At 36.4% G+C, this 21,144-nt stretch overlaps 1 protein-coding gene across 1 annotated transcript in view; it reads right to left on the bottom strand.

Annotated features, from left to right (window-relative positions):
- Positions 1 to 4,783: 4,783 nt before the first annotated feature.
- The window catches only part of SYNM (synemin), a 22,406-nt gene continuing 6,045 nt past the window's right edge, over positions 4,784 to 21,144 (bottom strand). The window contains exons 2-4 of the mRNA XM_026856251.1: positions 20,341 to 20,465; positions 13,714 to 13,787; positions 4,784 to 12,243 (exon numbers count right to left, since the gene is read on the bottom strand). Of these exons, the coding sequence (XP_026712052.1) occupies positions 8,438 to 12,243; positions 13,714 to 13,787; positions 20,341 to 20,465 (4,005 nt within the window). The 3' untranslated portion in view covers positions 4,784 to 8,437. The remainder of the gene's footprint in view (positions 12,244 to 13,713; positions 13,788 to 20,340; positions 20,466 to 21,144) is intronic.

The raw sequence follows: 21,144 nt of genomic DNA on the forward strand, positions 1-21,144 counted from the left end.
GTTGTCACTGCTTGCTTTCAAAAAATACTCTTTTCAATCTTATTCCTCTGAAAGCAGGTCCTAAAAGGGAGTCACCAGGTTACATTGCTATGGGTTTGATCATCTCTTGCATGAAGTTAATGTCTCACTTACTGTTTAATGATATGGGATCAGGGCCCAAATATCAGCCATTCTTTGTAAATCATACCATATTTAAATAATTGCTAAGAAACATCCTTTTTCTTCTCCCCCAAGCTGAAAGGTATTTGTGCCAGAATAAGAGGGATCAGTAAGCCATCAGGATATTGAATGGCCTGCCAGCAACTGGTTTACATGAAATGATTTTACTTTAATTTAGCAACTCAGTGACTTTAATAATGAGAATGTCCTTTGTAAGGAAAACTAATGCATTTATTACAGAACACTATGTTTCTGTTCTGACAGGGAATTATATCCACTTAGGAATGCTGGCACAAGTTTTACTTATCTTTTTGGTTTTTTCCTAGCATTAATGTACACTTAAAGTGAATTCCCATGCTTCAAATGAGGTTAATCTATTTTCAGCTACAAGCAAGCAAAACCATATTTGGTGTCACATAAATAGCAGATCTCCAATTTAGATTTTATAACATCAGTTTAACCTTACTGCTATGTTATTTACTCTTAATTGAACTATGGTGCAAAATAAAATGCACAATTAGTTATTAAAGAAAAAATGGACTATTTAAGGAATTTATATAATGTTTTATATTTTATTTTCTTTCTTTAATAGAAAGCAAGAAATTAGCCTGCTAGTCCTCCCTCATTGGTAAATTCAGTATTCAAAGAAACAATCACTTGTTATCAACATTTCATAGAAAAAAAAAAAAAGTAGCTTGTCTTTTTTTCAAATAATCTATAGCAGTCTAAGAGATATGACAGCTCACTTCATTTTTTACAAAGAATACAGAAAACTTATATAGAAAAAAAAAAAAAGGAAAAATCACTATATTGCTCAGAAGCTGATCTTTTCCTTCTGCAGGAAAACACTACTAATCTACACAGTAATGTGCTGTTACTCATCTAATTGGAAGAAATTTATTAAACTTGACCAATTTTTAAAGAAAGATTTTTCAGTGAGAACTGTGCAAACTGTTCCTTTGTAAATAACTAATCTGATGCTGAGTAGCAACATCTAACAAAAAGACAAAACTTGCAACACTGAATCCAAGCCACAAGAGTTACCTGATTTGGGATTCAAAAAGCGAGGCAGGTCATCTCTGCACATAGGCTGTTTTTGTGGACTAATTTAATTGTCCATTCTGCATTCTAACAGCAGCTGCAGGGGTGGTTTCCAGCATAGCTGTTTGGAAACCATTTCAATACAAGTTTTACCAGATGTAGGTTCAAGTGTGCCAAATAGTCTGGCTCTTCAGGATAAAAAGCAAACTGGAAGTTGAAACTATGGAGCTTTAGCAGTAAGCAGCTTTAATCAGTGCTCAGCTCAAGGAACCCTTCTGCTCTGAAAAACTGTAACGATTCCACAGAGCTTAATTTGGAGAGTGATACAAAAATGTGTCAAAGCCTTCTTTCTCCCTCCTCCACCCCAAGTTTTTCTTTTTCCCTCCAAGTAATACAAATTGTCTAATAATCTGTATAAAGTTAAAACTATTTCAATTGAGGCTTTAGACAATGGACTTTATACCCATAATACATAATAAATACCCACTAATGCTGTATGTTATATATCATTGCTCTCTCACACAAGGAAAGGATAGATTACCAGCTGTCCAGCCAATCAAGTTATTTACCATGCAATGAGATGAGATCTTAAGGAATAAATAAATTCTGCAAAGGTACAACTTACCTATCCGAAAAGCATCTTTATAATGTTCCTAGTTCTTAGGTTACAGGAATTCTAAACTTTTCACTCCTCCCCTTTCAAAGAAACACTGAAGTTTAGCAAGGACTGATGTCTGTGCCTTACCTGAAGTTTTGCTGACTGCAGTCTACCATTGCAGATTATTTTATTCTATTTCTGTATGTCAGCTGTGAAGTACCTGGGCTGTGTCTAGTGTACCACTTCATACTGCTGAATTAGAGGAGTAACCTAAAATACTGAATTGAAAAAATTACAGCTTTTCAATTAGCTCACCTAATCTGGGATTCAGACTATTTTATGAGGAGATTCACAGGGAGGGGTGTATGTGTATTCTCTGGTGTTCTGTAGCATATTTTTACAGTACCAATTTCCAGACCCTACTTTTCCTCTTTCTACTTTCTCTCCCTCTCCAAACCACTGCAGGATCCTTAAATGTACATTATACCATGAGCAGTCAGATGATGAAAAACCATCAGATTTTTCAGATGTAGTGCCAGTTATTGCATATTAATGTCCATCTCAGTTACTGCCAGAGTTTGTGGAGGTGCTTGCAAATAATTTAAATATACTGGGTGCTGAAATTAAATCTTGACATTTAGAGCTAGTGGGCTGAAAGCATTCAGATTCCCTCCTGCTACAGGAACAAGATCTACCTTTGTATGAAATATCACTGGCATTTGAAAGATGGATCTCTGAAAACTCCTCAAAGTTTCTATCTAACTGGTAAGACCAATTAAAATTAAATTTAAATACTTTATAGTATTGCATTTAAAACCAACCATAAAACTAGTTATTAAAAATCAGTTTCTTCCACTATTTGCTTAAAATTTGGATGAAGCAGGCTCTGCATAAATAGTACCACATTATTTTTGTTTATGGATATAATACCCAGCACATGCTGCATTCAGCAGGGAAGTATCACATAAGTGTGAATAATCTTATCAGTCTCCTGAGAACAGGAAACAACCATGTACCTGAAAAAGTTTATTTTCTTTTCTAACTGCATAAATTCATCTGGAAATGTTTGGGGTGGTGTTTGTTTTTTTTGGGTTGGCTTTTGTTTGTTTTTGTTTTTTTTTTTTTTCCTGCAATATTTGCATTCAGATTTAGTAAATACAGTCTTGAAACACTGAGCCTCAAAACCCTTTCTTACCCCACAACTCCCTAAGGACTAATATTGTGAGCCCAGATAATTTATTTACTCTAAACATTCTTTGGCTTGCATGAAATTTCGGTGATAAATGAGGAAAAACAAAAACATCAGCTTATAGGTTTAAATGAAAAAACCAAAACCATGGTAATAAATAATACTGTAACATTACTTTCAGTAACTTACTTATTTTCATGGTGTTCTTTCCTGGCTTTGGTTGGTAATATAAGGATTTTAGAGTAATATCTTTAAAAAATCTTAATGCAAATTTCTTGGGATTCGCTGTAAGAGCAATTTCCTTTGCCTGGAAGAAAATATAGGTCTTCAGCCAAGCTCTCACCAAAATTCCTTCCTGAACAGAACCTGGTCTGCACCATCAAGGACAGCTAAGTAACAACCAGTATTTATATAAATGTTCACCACTGTACAGTCAAAGCCATCTACAATAAATATACTTTACTTCCCAGTAATATGATAGCAAATACGAAGTTATCTTAATCACACTCCTGCCTCGAGGCACAGTTCCAGAGGCAATGTTTTTATGAAAATCGACAGGTTTAATGAAGTTAACTGTATCCTTATTTAGTTTCACTGTTATAGGGCTAACTGCATTACTCAGAGTAACAGTATTTTTCAATACATCTGTATATACTAGTGGAAAATAGATTTCTTTCAGTTTTCTCTTTATCAGTTTACTCCAGTGAGAGTTTAAGAAATGTGTATCATTGAATTACATGTTGTATTACCTTCACTTACAAGTCTCATTTGACACCCACAATTAAAAGAAAAAAGGATTGATAGCAATTCAAGAAACTGCTGACATATTCAGAGTGAGTTTTTAATTAGATCTCTTCTTGGCTGAGCATCTTTTTGCATCTTGCTAGAATCTATGTTCCTTTTCACTCCTCAGAGATATTTGGGCAGAAGAGTCACACAAATGCCTGATGGAAAAGACAGATGAGTCAAACTTGGAAAGTTCCCAGGGCAGCAGTTCAGATTGCTAACTCTCCAGACTTTTTCCTCCGCTAAATGTCAGCTGTGTCACAGATTTAACAGCCATTGCCTGGAGAGATTTGATTATGTGCCACCACACCCCTCTTGATTAATCAAAGCAGCAAGTGAAAAATCAGCTTCAGGTTTTTCCCTGCTTTGCAAGAAATGGAGAACTATGTGTTTTTTTCTCAGTGTATTAAATATGGACAATCTCTTTTGAAAGTCTCACTTTCACACAAAAAACCTCATTATGACCCATTTCTTTAATCAAAACTGTGCTAAAGGCATGTTATTTTTATTACAAATAAAATTTGCTGTTAAAGAGAAAAATGAACACAGCACAGAGAGAGGTACTGTTTATAAAAAGACATATATTCTTTTCTATTAAAGCTCTAAACATGCATAAAAACATTTTATTTGCTAGAAAAGGATAAAAGTTAAGACTTACTTTGGTCAAACCCCAGAATCCAAGGAAGACTATAATGCTGGCAACTTCCGCAGTTCCACCTTGTGTGTTGTTTTATACTCTGCCTCTCCTACTACCTGCTGTAGAATGCAAGAACCACTGCTTGTCCACCCATGTTGTGCGCAGTTGCAATAAATAATATTTTGCCATCATTTCTATTAACAACGTGAAAGAGCTATGCTTTTCTGGAATGAAAAATAATGTTCATTTTTTGCACTGAAATTAACTCATAGTCTGAAAGGCCTTAGAGCAAGACATTTACAGACATGAAATCCTTTTTCTTTGACAATGTAGCCTTAAAAACATCAGACAGAAAGAAAGAGAAACATCTGCATTGGTTTTGACTGTTTAATACTCAAGAGTGAAAAAGTGTAAAATCACAAAGCTTATACCACCACAAAAATTGAGTTTCATTACAAATGACCAAAACACAAGCTGCCTGCAAAGTTTCACACAGCTGACATCAAACAACCCAGTTTCAACATTCTTACCGTCTTTTTAAACACCTGCTTTTCACAAACATCGGTCAATGCAGAGTTCTAGGTCTGTCACACCTCTTTCTTTATATTCTATGCTCTATTTGCTTTCTAGACCAGTGGTTTACACATTTGGAAAACAGTGCCCCACTTCTTATCTATATCAGCATATAAATACATAGTTTTTACCCCCCAAATTACTAATTATATTTTAAAAGCATTTTGTTTAATCCAAACTCAGCAGTAAAGTTCTTATTTGTATTTAATGAAAAGCAAAACTTATATGAGTAAGCTTCAGAAGTGCATGCTGATTGAGGTTATATCACCAATCCTTTCAGCCATAGTTTATAATACTTAAGCAGAAAGTGATCATACAGGGTGAGTTAGTACATCAGACAGTAGGTTATATTTGCTTTTCCTAGTACCACATGTACCCATGGCCTGAATCTGCAAATGCAACCATTAGGCCTGCAGGATGCGAATGTCCACCCTAACTACATTTTTTTTGCCTGAAAGTAGTATTATCCAAAAGCTATCATTATATCAAAATGTCTCAGGTTGAGAACTAAATGGGAAATGGGCTGCTTAAACAAAGATTTTTAAAACTTAAACCTTTTTTACATGACATATCTTTGTTTACACAGCCTGAAATTATTCAGGCAAAGGAACTGTCCATATGTTTAAATGTTATGCTAATACATATTTCCAGTTCCTTACAATAAGCTTACGTTCCAATAGTTGATTAAAATCCTGTTCTTAAATAGAACTAAAGAAAGTACACAGAACAAATTTTTCCTTCCAGACAAACAAAATATATCTTCGTATAACCTACTACATCTGATAGTGATGTGTAAAAGAATTTTTAAAGAGCTGCGGTTGCCTCAGTGGAAACAATACAGATTGGTTTTTCCTCATTCAATGCTAAGGCCATCTACCTTTTATGATTCACTTGCTCCTTACTCGTTTATTCCTTCATCTGACATTATAATCCTCTGAGCAAGTGAAGGGTAAGTGTTGGTATAGTTGTTCCTAAGAAGCATATCTGTCAAAGATTCCATAAGGTATTAATAAATGCGTTTGACCTTGTAAGTAGCTTTTTGTTGGTTACAGAATACATTTTCTGCAGATATTTATGTCTGTTTTACAGAGAATCTTTAAGTTTCAGCTTAGAAAAAAAATTTGAGAAGACTAACACTGATTATTTTTAACTCTGTTTCTTATTACAGACCTGACTTCCTCCCTTATGCAGTTACTTAATACTTGAAGTACAGAATCTGATTGCTTGCAGTTAGGCATCTAGCTGGAAAATTCTGGCTTATACATGATTATTAAAATAAACACAGAGATGTTACCATCTTTAAAATTATAGGGTCAGCTAAGGAAACAAAAGTATAGGATGATATAAGTAGTACAATTAATAGCACCCTATTTATAAATGGAAGCACAAGATCTTCTTTGAACATATATCAATAATTTAAAAAAATACTATTATCCATTACACAGTGAACAGTATAAACGGGCTTAGCATACATGTCTTTAGTGCTTCTACCCAACTGAGTTTCCTATGCATTTTCCAGCTGTTAGTTATACTTCCACTTTCAACAAAATGATTTCATAGTACATGATTGAAAAATATGCAATCCCGAGTACACTGGTACTCACACTTATACAAAATGAGGAAAATGTACAGAAAGTTTTGCAGTGCAGACAAACCTTTGAGTTAATCTTTGGAACATTAATAGCTTTGTACAGTTTCAAACTTAGTAACTAAGGCACACAACAATTAAACTGTCCCATATCTGAAACAGCAAGATATGTCAGTCAGCATGGAGCTTCTCTTCAGCTTGGCATTTACATTCGTTTTATAAAGTAGTAGTCAGTTTTGAAAAATCTAGCTTCTGTTAATATTAAGGAATCTGAAAAGAGACTACCCATGCCAGACTAAGATAGTTTAAGTCGATTCTAATATGGATCAACACACACAAAACTATGCTTGCATAACCACAGGAAAAAAAAAATTCTGAGTCAGCAACCACCAGACTGGCACAATATAGCCATCCGGATACAGGTGTGTTTCTACCCTGCAGAGAAGGCGTGAGAGAGTGAGTGAGTGAATGTGCGTGTGTGTCTATGTAAAAATAGCAGCTTCTCATGTGTGTATTTTATTTCTTATATGCATCCAGTATGGTATCTTCTTACCCCAGTGACAAAAATACGTTGGCTGCTATTTCTGCTTCTGCTAGCACTGCACAGTTTAGTACAGTTAGTGGTGCTGGCTTCTGATCTGGACTTTGAAGTCACTGAATTATACTTGCAAAGTTAAATTATGTCCTTCATTTAACCAATGTGCAATCCAGGTGAAATTAGCTTATTTTCAGATAATTTAAGTAGAAACCAACTTTGGCCTGAGGCAAATGTTACAACAGAAAAAAAAAAAAAAAGAAAAAAGGAAAATTCAAATCTTGGATTTGCAGGTCTAGTTATTGAAAAGGGCCTCTTCTCATTTGTAAACAAAGAAAGGATTAACTGGAAATTACTTGACACACAATGATCATGTGTCACCAATGCCATTCTTACATGTTTGCTTCAGAACAGAGCACATACTAGCTAATTTCACTATGTTGTGAAATTAGGCATTAAATAATCATGTTTGACACTTCACACCTTTAGCAATACCTAGTATCAAGGTAACCCATATACTGCAAGATTAGTTTATGTTATTAATGTACATATCCACTGAATCTGTAAAGAGTTCTCCTTACTTCAGTGGAAATACTATCCAGCCTATTTTTTAAATTCTTTTAAAAGATATTAAATGTACTACTATCTAACCATAAAAATCACTATTTCTCATTAGGAATACTCTGAGAAATTCAGTGTTACCCCTTTCTTCTTTGCACTGCATTCTAGCTATACAAATAATATTTTTGTCAATTCTTGCTATGCTTGGTTTGATCCTACAGAATCATATTTATTTTTTTATAGCTGTAATAACTGTATCTTAAAAGGTTTTCATTAGGTATTGCATATAAGTACACAGAAATAGAGCTGAAAATCAGCTACCTACCACTCTCGTTAGTCTTATATTCTGTTATATTAACTTGAAATTTAAATAGAATTGCTGAATATTTTAGTAACCAAGTACAATACAGTATTAAAAAAAAAAAGGAGTAGTCCTATTCAAGCACACACTTATTAATTGACCTGCTTCCTTTGAATTCTCCAGTAGCAAATTCCTGTCTCTACAGGTGGAAAAATCTGAAGTTACTGGACACAGGTCTCTGAGGAAAACATATTAATAGCATGATTTCTCTCCAAAATAAAATATCCAATAAAGTAAGAAGTGTGCTGAATAGGTAGAGACTTAGATTCAATACTTCTCAGTCCAGTATTAATAATCTAAATAGTTTGGGTGTTTACCCATCCCTTTTTTTTCTCTTTAAAAAAAAAAAAAAGGCTAATCAGAAATATGTATAAACAATTTACTAAGTAGACTTCATTAAAGTGTCCTTTCAGAACCACTGTCCATCATTATCATCATCATCTTCCTCCTCATGGTCCAGATAGAGAAGAGCAACTTTCTTTTCGTCAGAAATAACTGATCTTTGGTCTACCATTCTTTGCAACTGTACAGTTTTATCAAAAAATGACTTTTCCACTACCTTTTCACCATGATCTTGAGAAAAACTGGAGAGAACGTAGCCTCTTCTTTCATTGTCATTTTCTACAATCTGGTCACTTTCAACTTCAATCTGTGACTGACTAACAGAAGGGTCTTGCTTATTGGATATGAACATTCTTGCTTGCTGCTCTCCACTTTTTACTGTAGATATTCCACCCATATTGGAAACATCCATTTGAAAAGTAAAAGATGCTTCCTTCGATCCTACTTTAATATGCTTTACAGGTCTACTGCTCTCAGATGACTCTTTTGTTTGTGAAAGATCTTCCAGCGTTTCAGAAATAGGTCTTGTAAAGATTATTTGCTCAGTATGAGTTTCTACAGGACTTATTTTAACATGCCTGAAAGATCTACTGATATCTGAGCTTCCTTCTTTCTCTGAAAGATGTCCTCCTTTGTTAAAAAGCTCTGGAGTTTCAGAAACTGAGCCCTGATATATGATTTGTTCAGTGGTTTCAACTCCGACTTGACCTATTCTAACATGCCTTATTGAGCCTTCTGAAACAGTCTGGTCTTCCAATCCACTGATTTCTGTGTGCTCAGAGATGGGCCCTTGGTAGACAATTTTTTCCGCTGTCATAAACTCTTGAGGACCCATCTGAATGTGTCTGACTGAACTTTCTGTTGGTGAGAAGGCTCTAGTGTCACTGACCTCCACTTTACTGGAGATTGGTCCTTCAAAGATAACTTGCTCAGTATGAATCTCTTTTGGACCTAATCTAAAGTGTCTTATTGATCTGCTGAAATCCATAGACCCTTCTGTCTGAGAAAGGTTACCTGAGCTATTGAGCTCCAGAGAGTCTGAAACAGGCCCTTCAAAAGAGACTTCTTCAGTTATTTGCCTTGATCCTACTGTGACATGTCTTGTGGACCTGTTCAAGTCTGTTGAAAACTTCTGGGAAAGATTTCCAGAATCAATCTCCTCTACAGTTGTAGTAATAGGGCCTGTATAAATTATTTCTTCTGTGGTTTGGATTTCTTTAGGACCCAGTTTAAAATGCTTCACAGATCGGCTAAGTTCTGATGATCCTTCTTTCTGAAGATGATCTTCTGTAGCACTGAGCTCCAGGGTTTCAGAACCAGGCCCTTCCTGTACTAGCTGCTCAAATCTCTGAACTTGTGCTGGACCAACCTTAACATACCTTGTGGATTTGGTCTCATCTGTTGATTGTGGCGAGTGAGAGGCCTCTCCAAAATCTGCAGTTTCCAAAACTGAACCGTCATAAATAACTTTTTCAGTGATATGATACCCTGCGCCACTGCTGCTCCTCATTTTGGATGAGTGATAGACTTCTTGATCAGCCAAAGGAGTTTCACTGCTGGAAGAAACATCTGCCTTGCTTCTACCATCCACAGCTCGCTCTGAGCTCTGTTTTTTCAGGGAGTGCAATGTTGCTTTCTCCTTCTCACTTGCAAGTACTTCATCAAGCTGAGCTGCATCAAATTCATCAGTATTAAGGGTCTGTGAGAGATTGACTTCAGCAACGATTGTCACCAAGCCACCCTCCTCCATTTGATCAACTTTTTTGATATCAAATTCTAAGCTACTGGAGTCAGCTTGGCTTTCCTTTGTTAATGCAGAGAGCTCCTCTTTCACACTTTCTGGAAGACTGCCCTCCAACTGGTCCAAAGCTTCCTTCAACTGATGTTTAGGGTCCTTCGTTTCCTTTGATAAAAGCCCTTTTATTGAAGTCTGAAATTCATGGGGAATTTTAATTTCTTTTTCAATAACAATGGATTCAACATGTGATGTTTCAGCTTCAGGATGCTCTTTTAAAATATGGGCACTTGCTTCCTCCCCTATCACTTTATATGTTTCTTCTGGAGAGCTTACACCTTCATCTCTCTTACTCTGTGTGCCTTGCAAAAATTCATCTTGCCAAGAATACTTAATAGTTGATTCTTCTTCTATATGAATTTGCCCATATACTGAATCATCATCTTTTTCATTAATAATAGGATGATCATCAGGAACAGATACAAAATATTTTTGTTCAATAGGTGAGTCATCTTCCTCAGTTACTTCTTCCACATGAGTGAAACTCTCATGGTGGTGTTTCTTCTTTTTAACATCCTCATATGTGAACGTTATGTGTTCCTCCTCATCGCCATAACGCCTCTCTCTCTCAGGGAATGTATCTTCCACTTCCTCCACTTCAAAAGGTGTTGAAAAATCAGTCCTTTCATTAGTGGCATAATCCAGTGGCTCCTCTACAATCTCAACATTAACAGACATGTTCTTTCTGCTCTCATTTCCTTTCAGGCCATGATGTACTATATTTTCTATCTCCTCTTTGGAAGGAGTTCCTGCAACACCCTCTCGAACCACTTTTCTAACATCCTGGTTTGATAGACCTCTTCTGTCAGCTTCATCAGAAATATCTATGTTTTCTTGAACTTTGGATTGCACTGTGATCTCAGTCTTTATTTTCCCATCATCTGGTTGTTCTTTCTTATTCAAATAGGTCACTTTCTTGTCTGTTGATATTTGTGAACTAGAAGACTGTGTAAAACTTTTAAGAATGTCAGCAACAATATTCTCTGCTATATTTTCAGTTGACAGAGTTGCCATTTTATGACTTCTGTCACTCATTTGCTCTTCATCTTTCAGACTCGATTCTGCTTCTGAAACACTAACTTGATGAATTTCAGCAGGCTTAGTTCCGTGGTCAACTGTTTCTCTCCCTATGGAAGTTTTAAAACCTTGTAACCTTATTTCTTTATTGTTCTGAGATTCTTTATCAGGAGCTGGCATTTCAAGACTGATAGGTATCTCAATGACTCCTTTGCTTCTTGATTCCAAGGTCACATTTGTATCTTTTTTGGCTGATTCACTTTTCAAAGTTCTTGCATTAGAAATATCATGCCCTGTTAACTTCTGGTTAATTACTTCCTCACGGATATATTTTTTCTGCTCAGCTTTCCTTCCAAAATCAACAGTTCTTTCTTCTCTAGAAGGTTTCTCATCTGCTTTCTTTTTCTCCTCCTTTGTTTGTGTCTCTGGCTTATCTTTTTCTTTCAGCAGAGATTTTTTCTCTTCAGTTGGTTTGCTGCCTCCTCTTTTTTTGTTTAGCGTGATCTGAGTTTCAGTTATGGTTTCTTCATATTTAGATGGTTTAAAACTGGTATTCAGCTCATAAGCCGGAAATCTAGTGAAGCTTGGTTTTGTTCTTAGATTTTCAGAAATCCCTGGCTTTGTGTCAGGCTTGTGGTCCTTGTCTGATTTTTCAGCATGTGCTGATTCTTTGGAAAAAGATACTGTGGATGAAGTTGTAATTTCTGTTTTCTTCCTTTCTGGAATTGTCTTTTGCTGCATTTCAGTGTTCTTCCAGCTACTGTAGGCTGGAGTGAATGTTCTTAACTCTTTGTGGTCTGTTAGAATCCTTTCATCCTTTGTAACAGTTGTTGAAGGGTGATATATTGAACCAAGTATCTCTCTTCCAAAAGCTCTTCCACTAGCTGTTTGTGATCCAGCCTGTGTTGACTGAGCGGAGTAACGTGCAGAACTGCTAGTATTTGTCACTGGAATTCTGTGTCTTCTGTCAGGCATCCTGATAGCTGGTGAAGCTTTACTTCTATTTCTTTCTTGGTAAGTAGAATAAATATCCGTGTAGTTATATGAAGTGTTTATAACATCTGCAAAAAGAGCATAGGTAACCAAGCATGAAAATAATGGCTTGTATCCAAAAATAATATAGAGGGCATGATCTAAGAAATTTTATACTAAATTTTTCAGAGAAATAATGACTTCATTTTCAGTGGAGCTTTGTAAAGGCATTCCTGTAGGTTTTGTGTGATAATTAAATCTATGCATAAATTATATTAAAACTGAAAGCAAAGCTTTTTATTGTTGCAAATTCTTGCTAATTTTACCTGTTGTGAGCTATTGGGTACTATGGCATTTACATAAGAATGACATGTATTTATATTATTCTTTTACATTCACAACTTCTTATTAAATAATGTATGCAAATATCCTAGGCTTGTTGTGCTTCATTAGTCAAAGTGGCCTGAAGTTCCTCAGTTCCTATGGAGAATTATTGGCATACCTGCCATCACATACTGGAAACTGAAAACACAAATACAGCCCTTCACAACCACAAGATACAGCAAGGTACAACAAGGGAGAGATATAAAGAACCTTTACATTGTCTGGCTCTAAGACCAACCAGCACTACACAACTAAAATCTCCTACTCCTAAAAAGCTAGCCACACCTCCTCTGACTTCTAATAGTGTTTCCTGGTCTGTGATAACCACAGAATATGCCTGAGAATTGTCTGCAAAAGCACTGGCTAGTCCAGATCAAAAACATGCTAGGGACAGTGCTAACAATTTAACAGCACAGGCAATTCTATGTGAGCGTTTAAGCCTGGGCCCTAGTCTGTTTAATTTATACTACAGACACAGCCTTCAAATCTCTTCTGGGACTACTGTCTATGATAGTGTGATGATTTTAAGACCTCACATTGTTAAACTCAGGAGTATCATCAAGAGTTATTCTGTTATTAATTATAATGACCATAGCAGTCAGATCAAAGGTCCATCTTATCTGTTATCTTGTTTACAGCAACCAACAGTAGATACATAAGGAAGAGTATAAGAACAGGGCAAGTAAATAGTGATACTTCCCTGGTATACTCTCACAGCCTCCAGAGATTTGCAGCTCCTAAGATAGAAATGGTATCTTTATGTTTAATAAGTCTTTGATTTTTCTTTTATTACTCTGCTAAAATTTCTCTTTAAACCCATATAAACTTAATAACACTCACAATGCCTCATAATGATGAATTCTATGGTTTTAACTACATGTTTTGTTAAATACCTCTTGCATTATACTTCAAAACTCTCTTAAGACCTATGGGCATCCAGCAGTTCTTGCACTGTTAGGGCTATGAAGTCCCTACTTAAAAATCGTAACTCAAGTGGAGAAGGTATCTCACATAGAATAGCACCATGTTGATTTAAAATATTAACACTCAAAACCAATTCAATATTCGCTTTGCAATATACTCATAAAAAGAGTTCTTCATAAATACTATAACACAATAGTTTCCAGTTATATTTAATTTCATTCAACATTCATCTTTTAATATTAATTTTTTACCTTGAGGCAATCTCCCTGTGTGCTGATCTCTCCATGTAATAATCCACTGGTTGCTCTCGCCTTCTAACAAAGCTCTGTAAAACACATGAAAAGGTATTCCATTAAAATATTTGGAAGAATAATCATAATATTTAACATTTATAAGTCTTACAAAGTGAAACAATTACCCTGCAGTTGGGTCAGATCTGAGTGCTTTTCACACCCCATATTTTTATTACTGGGAAAGAGAAATCCTTAGTATCTTCCAGACTCTTAGTCAGAGTCCAGTTCATGAGAACAATGCAATAATCTTACAGTAGTTGACAGCAGCAGACACAGTACAGTTTTAGATCAAATCTTCCCCATTAGCCAACGCACTGCTTCCTGACATGGACAAGGTCCACTGATTTCCACTATGGAATCATACAAGCTAGCAATTTTTTCCAGAACAATGAACTTGTAACAGAGTTAGGAGAAAACAAAGCCACACAAAACTGAACAGATACTCAGTAATTTTTCTCAGAGAAACAACATGGAGATGTTTTATAAAGAAAAGGCAAAAATGAAAAAAAAAAATATTTGCAAGCAAATAGCAGTGTTCCCGCTGGTAATGTAGTACTAAAGGTGGTGTTGAAGTGTGATATATGAGGGAACTGGTAGAGCCAGGATTTGTAAGTTCTACCCTCTTCAAATTAAAACTGAAGGAAAATATTACTTCTAATGTCAAACACTGGCTAGTGCTGGAGGAAACAACTTTCATTATTAAAGTAACTATTCTTAGTTCCTGTTCAACTGGAAATCAACACAACGTATTTTACAACAGTGGACTAGGAAAAATCTTTGTGACAAACTGCTTGGTTTCTTTTAAAGACATCTCTTATTTGTCCCTCTGTTCCTCAGCCTTCTATTCATTCTTTTTTTTGCTGTGACTCTCCAATAGCATCCACCTTTGCAGGGCCACAAGCTACATTGCCCCCCAGAAGTGCTCAACTACAGCATTCTGGTGCAACAGCCTAGAAATTCTACAGCAGGTTCTTTCAATATGCAATGGAATGCCATAATTAGTATGGTAACTTCAGTGTTTTTATATTCACTTCTGCTAGAGAGATACCAGTTTCATCATTTTCCAGTTTTGGAAATGCCGGATGTTTTACACTGATAACATACAGCTGCACCATAAAAGTTGTCAAGAGTAAGTCTGGAGGATTATGATAGCCAAGGCTTCTGACTCCCTAGGGGCGGAGTTGAAAGCAATTTAGGATTGTGGTAAAAAGACATTTACTGGGCATTTCTGTCAAAATTAACAAAGCAGGCATTTTAAACGTCACCTGTAGATTTCACACTTCACATGACTGATCACTTCAAACATTATATGCTTCTTTTGATTTCCGACTGCCTCTAGATTCACTAGGGCAATACTACATCAGCAAATTGTCATTAGCAAGGTTTTCTTTGCAATTGTAGATTTGCCTAGATTCAGAAGAAAAGCCAGGTTAAAATTACCTAACATATTTAGAGGTCACTTTCTCCCTTTAAAACAGGTTCAGATGGACACATTTATTTCTATTTTGTTATTTAAAAAAAAAAAAAAAAGAAAAAGTAAAAGCAAGTTATCTTCATGTTAAGAGAGGCTTTACAGGAATTATATGACTTCAACAGAGAATGTTCCCAAGACCAAACATCTGATCTGATGAAGCTAGTGAATACAAAACAAATTGCTCTGATAGACATGCCCTAGAGAAGCTGGTAGTGATGCTGCAGCAACCTATCAAGGAGATAGCAATGAAAGTGTTAACCATGACGAAGGAAACTAGGAATGTGGGTAGTTTGACTAAGGATTTCTGGCTGCTGTTAAAAACAACAGTTGTTCGGTTGCTGCAGCAACATATGAAGTCACTAAAAATAAGTTCCAAGAGGTAACTGTATATGGCAAAGGGCAACAGCACACAGAAAAGCTGGATCTGAAATATTACTACTGAAAATACTTTGTATTTGAAAACAGAAGGCAAAGCTTCGTCAAACCTCTATGAAGCTGGACAGTGAATCAGGGTTTTACTGTACACCGACTGTAGTATGTATGTTCTCAAGCTTATCAGATAAACAAAAAAATGTTAAACTGATTTTGGCTTAATAAACTAGCATGAGAAGCTGTAGCATAATGTACTGAGCACTGACTTGGAAGCCAGCAAACTCAGGTTATGTTCCTCAGCTTGACCATAGCTTCAGTTTATGCAAGTCATTTTGCTTCTCTCTTCTCTCACATCCTTTCCTAATAATTTAAACTATAAACTTTTTGTTGTAAGGACTGCTTTCAAACTTAAAAGTGCCTGAAGAATAAGGTGTTAGTCTCAACTGTATGAACTCTTAAGTATTCACAGTAATAACAGAAAACATTCCTCCAAGCAACACTCTTATAAAAAATAACCATGTCAGCTACTTCCTGGAAATCCAATCCCAAATGACATGTACACACATTGTGTTGTTGCCAGAAAATATTCCACCTGCACCTTTAACTCATCTCATTCTTAATGTCTTTCATTTAAAAGTAGCAGCCCCATGCTAATCAGCCCCAAGCCATGTAGTGTACTGGATGACAACAGAAATAACTAGCCCATGAAAGCAGGTGGACGAGATAAACTGGCTGGGGTGGGGAGAGAGGAGTTACCAAAAAACAAAAGGATGTGGTGCAAATGTTATGGTTATTCACAGCAGTAATGACTTTAACTACAGAAACCCAAAATCTCAAATGGGGGCAGTTAGCCAGCAGGCCATAAAATTTCATCCTCTCTATCCTGGGTATTTGATAAGGAGTTAAAAAATAAACCCTTCCTGGAAGTGGAATGGAAGAAGCATTTTTAGGGGTAACCATCACGGGATGGGAGGACAGCAACTGTGTGAAGAACAGCAGGTAACTGCATGTTAAATTCCCTGGGTGTAGAAAACTCAGAATGTTCTCAAAACAAATACAGGAATAGGGCATATCTGATGGTACAATTTGTAAACAGGAAATATGGAATCTCACTGAAAAAGCTGGGGCGCGTAGCCGAGGAGGCGTTAATGTTGGTGATAATTCTTGAGAGGAAGGCATGGAAAGGGTCAGAGGAACTGTTGATGGAAGAAATCAACTGAAGGAGGATTGGAAAGTATGCCTGACAAGTGTATTAAGAGATCCTGGCAATGACCATGACAAACAAAGGAGGAAAAAAAAAAAAAAAAGAAAAGAAAAAAAAACCAACTTGGTAGCCTCCACTGCTTCAAAATGCAAAGTGGTAACCTAGAACAGAACATCTGCATGACACTAGGATTTCAAAGCTAAATCTTTTACCCTTCAACAACAACGTATTTTAAGGAAGGCAGAAAAACTACTGAAACCTACGGCAGAGGCTCTGGGCAGGTTCTGCTATTTGAAGAGAAGCTTCTGATAGCTGAGGAGAAAGACTTGATAGTAATTCTGGTCCTAGTCATATTTTCTACCTCCTTTTAAAATTATGTGTCTCAGTGAATAATTCACCACTCCTCTCTGGAAGTAAAACTTAGGCATAGTCTAAGTAGTTGTGGTTTTGCAGGGTTCCAAGAACACAGAACAAAACTGCAAGACACTTGAAAAACATTTACTTCAACATTGGTGAAAAAGGATTGGGAGTGAAGATTCCCATGATGTATATCTTCATAAAGCTACGTAAGACATATTTCACTTCCTAAGTGGGCATCATCTCCCAGAGCAGGAAGGGTGAGTAGAATCAGAGAGGAAGTACACTTGGTCCCTGGGGAAGGGTGTTCCTTGCAACACTGATCATTCTTGCCAGTCCAGGAGCAATGTTGCCTAACTGAAAAAAATTGGCTTTAAAACAGGAGCTGTAGGAGTTGTAAAACAAAGAAAATACTGTGTGGGAGGTACAAAGAAAACACAAAGAAGTCGACCAGATACCACACCCTTAACCTATAATGCCAGGAGGAGAGGAGGTGCTAAGGCTTTCATGGAAACTTCTCAATGGAAAAATCAGGATGTTGAACAAAGTGCAGATAGGTGCTTTTTTTTTTCCAATATGCATAAGCAAGGGTATATGCCAGTATCCTTCATGAAAAGAAAACGAACTTGGCTTCACATGCCCTGGTTACCACAGATTAAAAACGTGGGAGAGGAGAATAATTTGAAAAAGGACATGGGTGAGCAGTCCAGAATTCTCCTACTAGTGGATCCATACTGAATCCCTCCCACAGCAGTGTTGATAAAGGCATACAATAGGGAAAGCATTATTTTTTTTTTAAGTGAAGGGAGAATAAGACAACAAAAGGAATAGGTAAAACTGCTTAAATATAAAAATACAAATCAAAACAATCACTTTTCAGATTCTGATACTCTAAAATAATTTTGTTTGCAGGCATTAGCATGTTTTCTGATATGTAGCAAGGCCCATTCCTCTGCTTCCATCTGTAGATCTGTTTCAAAAGGTGGATGCTCATTTGACCGCTGAAGTCTGCCATGACAACGCAACCAGTGACACAAGTTGCATTCACTACAATCAGATACAGAAACCCTACAAGTTAAGGAGCTTCTCAACTGGACAACATCACGTGCTGATGCTGAATTGTTCTCCTTTCATTAAGAAGGGCAGGGGATCCTTAGACAAACCTATAGTGCTCAGATGATCAGTGATAGGACCTTTGGAGAAGTTCCAAAATTTAATGGGCTTACAGGGTTTTGCAGAGCAGAAGCACTGACAGTTCACATATTAACGAAAATCACATCCAAACAACTAAATATCTGGGCATTATCCTTTCTACTTCTGGATGAATACTAATCATCAAAACAATTCTGATAATTCTGTCATTGTGAAAGTGCTGATCCCCTTTTGCAGATGACTAAACTGAGGGAGAAAGTTTAAGTGGCAACAGTAAAAGTCAACATCAGAGCTAGGATTAAATTCAGAAGAATCATGTTTTAGCAAAGTTAACAGAATTAACACAGGTAGGGACTGCAACTGGCTACCATTTCCACAGTTTCTTTTCTATTAGTAATGCTCCAGACACTACTGGTTTTCCAAGGATCACAGAGATCCCACCCCACCAACAAACATCCAGGTACTGTTGCTCACCAACTGACTGCAAATTACTTGTCCCACATATTGCTTGTGATTTGATCTTGTCCAGAAGCCAGCTTGGTCTGTACCTCAGAGCACACATTACTCAAACCATCTTGAACAGATCATTTTTGTTCTTTGATGGACTACAGACATCCTTGGCTCACTAGTCTGTTATTATGCTACTCAGAAGTTATTCCTTCAAGCTTCTCATTTTCAGTTTTGCAACTACAATTAAATTTCATATTTATCAGTGGATTGCTCTAGTCTACGCATTCCACCCATAATTCAGTTGGTGCCATCTTTATCCAGACTTAGATGCTTATTGGTTCATAGCAACGCAGGTTGAATATGAATAATGCACACAATATAGACAAGCTAATGACTGAGGCATACTCCTTAAAGAGAATACAAAAGTAGGCTGACATTAAATTTTTTCTGCTTTGCTCAATAAGAATTACAGTAAGTATTTGAAGATCAATATCTCAATGAAATTTACTGAAAATATTGTGTTAGTTGTAGAAAAAAATCATGATCTTTTCAATAAGGTGGTATCTTACTCTAGTTTTTGTTTGTTTTGTGTTTTTTTCCTTCCGAATCACTTTTATATCCTGTGCCAACTGATACATCATGATTCTCCAGACAGAATTACTCTGGCTTTTCAACCCCACAGCTACTATATAACTAGAGAGATATACAGTACTGAAGATTCATTAGCAGTATCTCACACTTGATCCAAACATGTTTCCATAACAAATCAAGAATGGAGACAGCCAGGATTTAATCAGACTTCCCACTATCCTACAACTGAAACAACAATGGGGAACTCACTCCTTGTATTGATGCTGCAGATGGACACTAATCAACATATTTAAACAGTGAAATGCGCCCCATGTAAGTTGACAGATGGCAACTACAGTACCTCATGTTTTATTGATTGCAGTTTAGGGATATTGGCTCCTCAGAGCTTGTAATCAAATATTGCATCAACAGTTTACATCAATTTGGTATCAACTTGACCAGGACTAAAAAGGTTTCTTACATATCACTATATTTGTACTAAGTTAACAGGATTCCTATGGATTATATTGGCTTCTCTAATACGCTGTTCTGCGGACAGAGGAATAGAATGAATTACTACCAGAGATAGTTTTGCTCGAGTGATCAAATTCCAGTCACCTCTGCCCACTGGTAATTCTTATCAGCGTTACTAATGAATAACGGTATTTTACTACTCTTACAGTTTTCCCAGAGATCTCAGACAACTCCACATGTATTAGCAGCCTTCTGAAGGGGTGTTATCTTCCTTTCACAGACAGCACACTTCAGTTAAATGGCATCGTGATCCATGTCACAGAGCAAGCCAACAGCAAGTTAAAAACTGATATTAGGGGTCCATTCACTCTATTTAACAAACTGTGTTATACACAATGAGTCTTCATCTGAGACTCTAAAAGTAGCTGTCTGTAATTTAAATGCTGGAAAGAGGATGAATGGGGCTCCTATATCTATAAAAAGTTATTTCAATTATCCACCGATTAGACAGGAGTGTGACCGCAGTTCTTACCTATAGGTTTCAATTTCAAGGATGAGGCCTGCTTTCACCTGCAGTAGCTCTTGATAGTCCTTCAGGTAATCTGTGATCGACATGGTCAGGAACTGCTTTTCTTCTTCTAGGGCATCGATTATCCTCTAAACAGAAATATTGATTTTTAGTTTTGAACCAACATAAAAATCTGTACACTTGATTGCCTAATAACTTAAAACTTTTAATTATAAAAGAATAATCTGAGAGAATAAATCAATATATTCCATCACTTCAAAAACCCTAACAAATCAGCTCTATGACCTCCCAACATACAATCTGAAATACATTGTTACTGAAGCAGAGTTTTATGCTAAGACTTCATTTCAAGCCTTACTAGGCTAGTTAAATATTTCAGTAAAACCCATTCAGATGCCCTGTACAAAAGTTATCAAGTATACATAGCAGGGAAAAATATACTCCTTTATAAATGTGACTTAAATGTGATTAATTTTGTTGTTTTAAGAGCATAGATGTGCATGCTTAAATCATACCTGAGATCAGGAATTTCAGTGATTACTTTGCTATGAGAACCTGGCCTATTTATCAGTGTTTCCAGTTCCATAGATATGTGGGTCCAGATCACATGGATTCTAGCATCTGGAGACACTCATAGTGCCTAGGTGAAAGATAAACCTCCAGAGGTTCCTTCAAGCTATGTTTTCTACAATATTTGGACACCTCTCGTAGTCCACCCAGCTTTGTCCTAACTGATATTCGGCATATATACAATGGATTGCAAATTTTCAACTTGATAATTAATTACAACTTTATCGGGGGGGGGGG

Source organism: Athene cunicularia (genome assembly GCF_003259725.1).
Source record: "Athene cunicularia isolate RWA chromosome 10 unlocalized genomic scaffold, athCun1 chr10_part1, whole genome shotgun sequence".
NCBI lineage: Eukaryota > Metazoa > Chordata > Aves > Strigiformes > Strigidae > Athene > Athene cunicularia.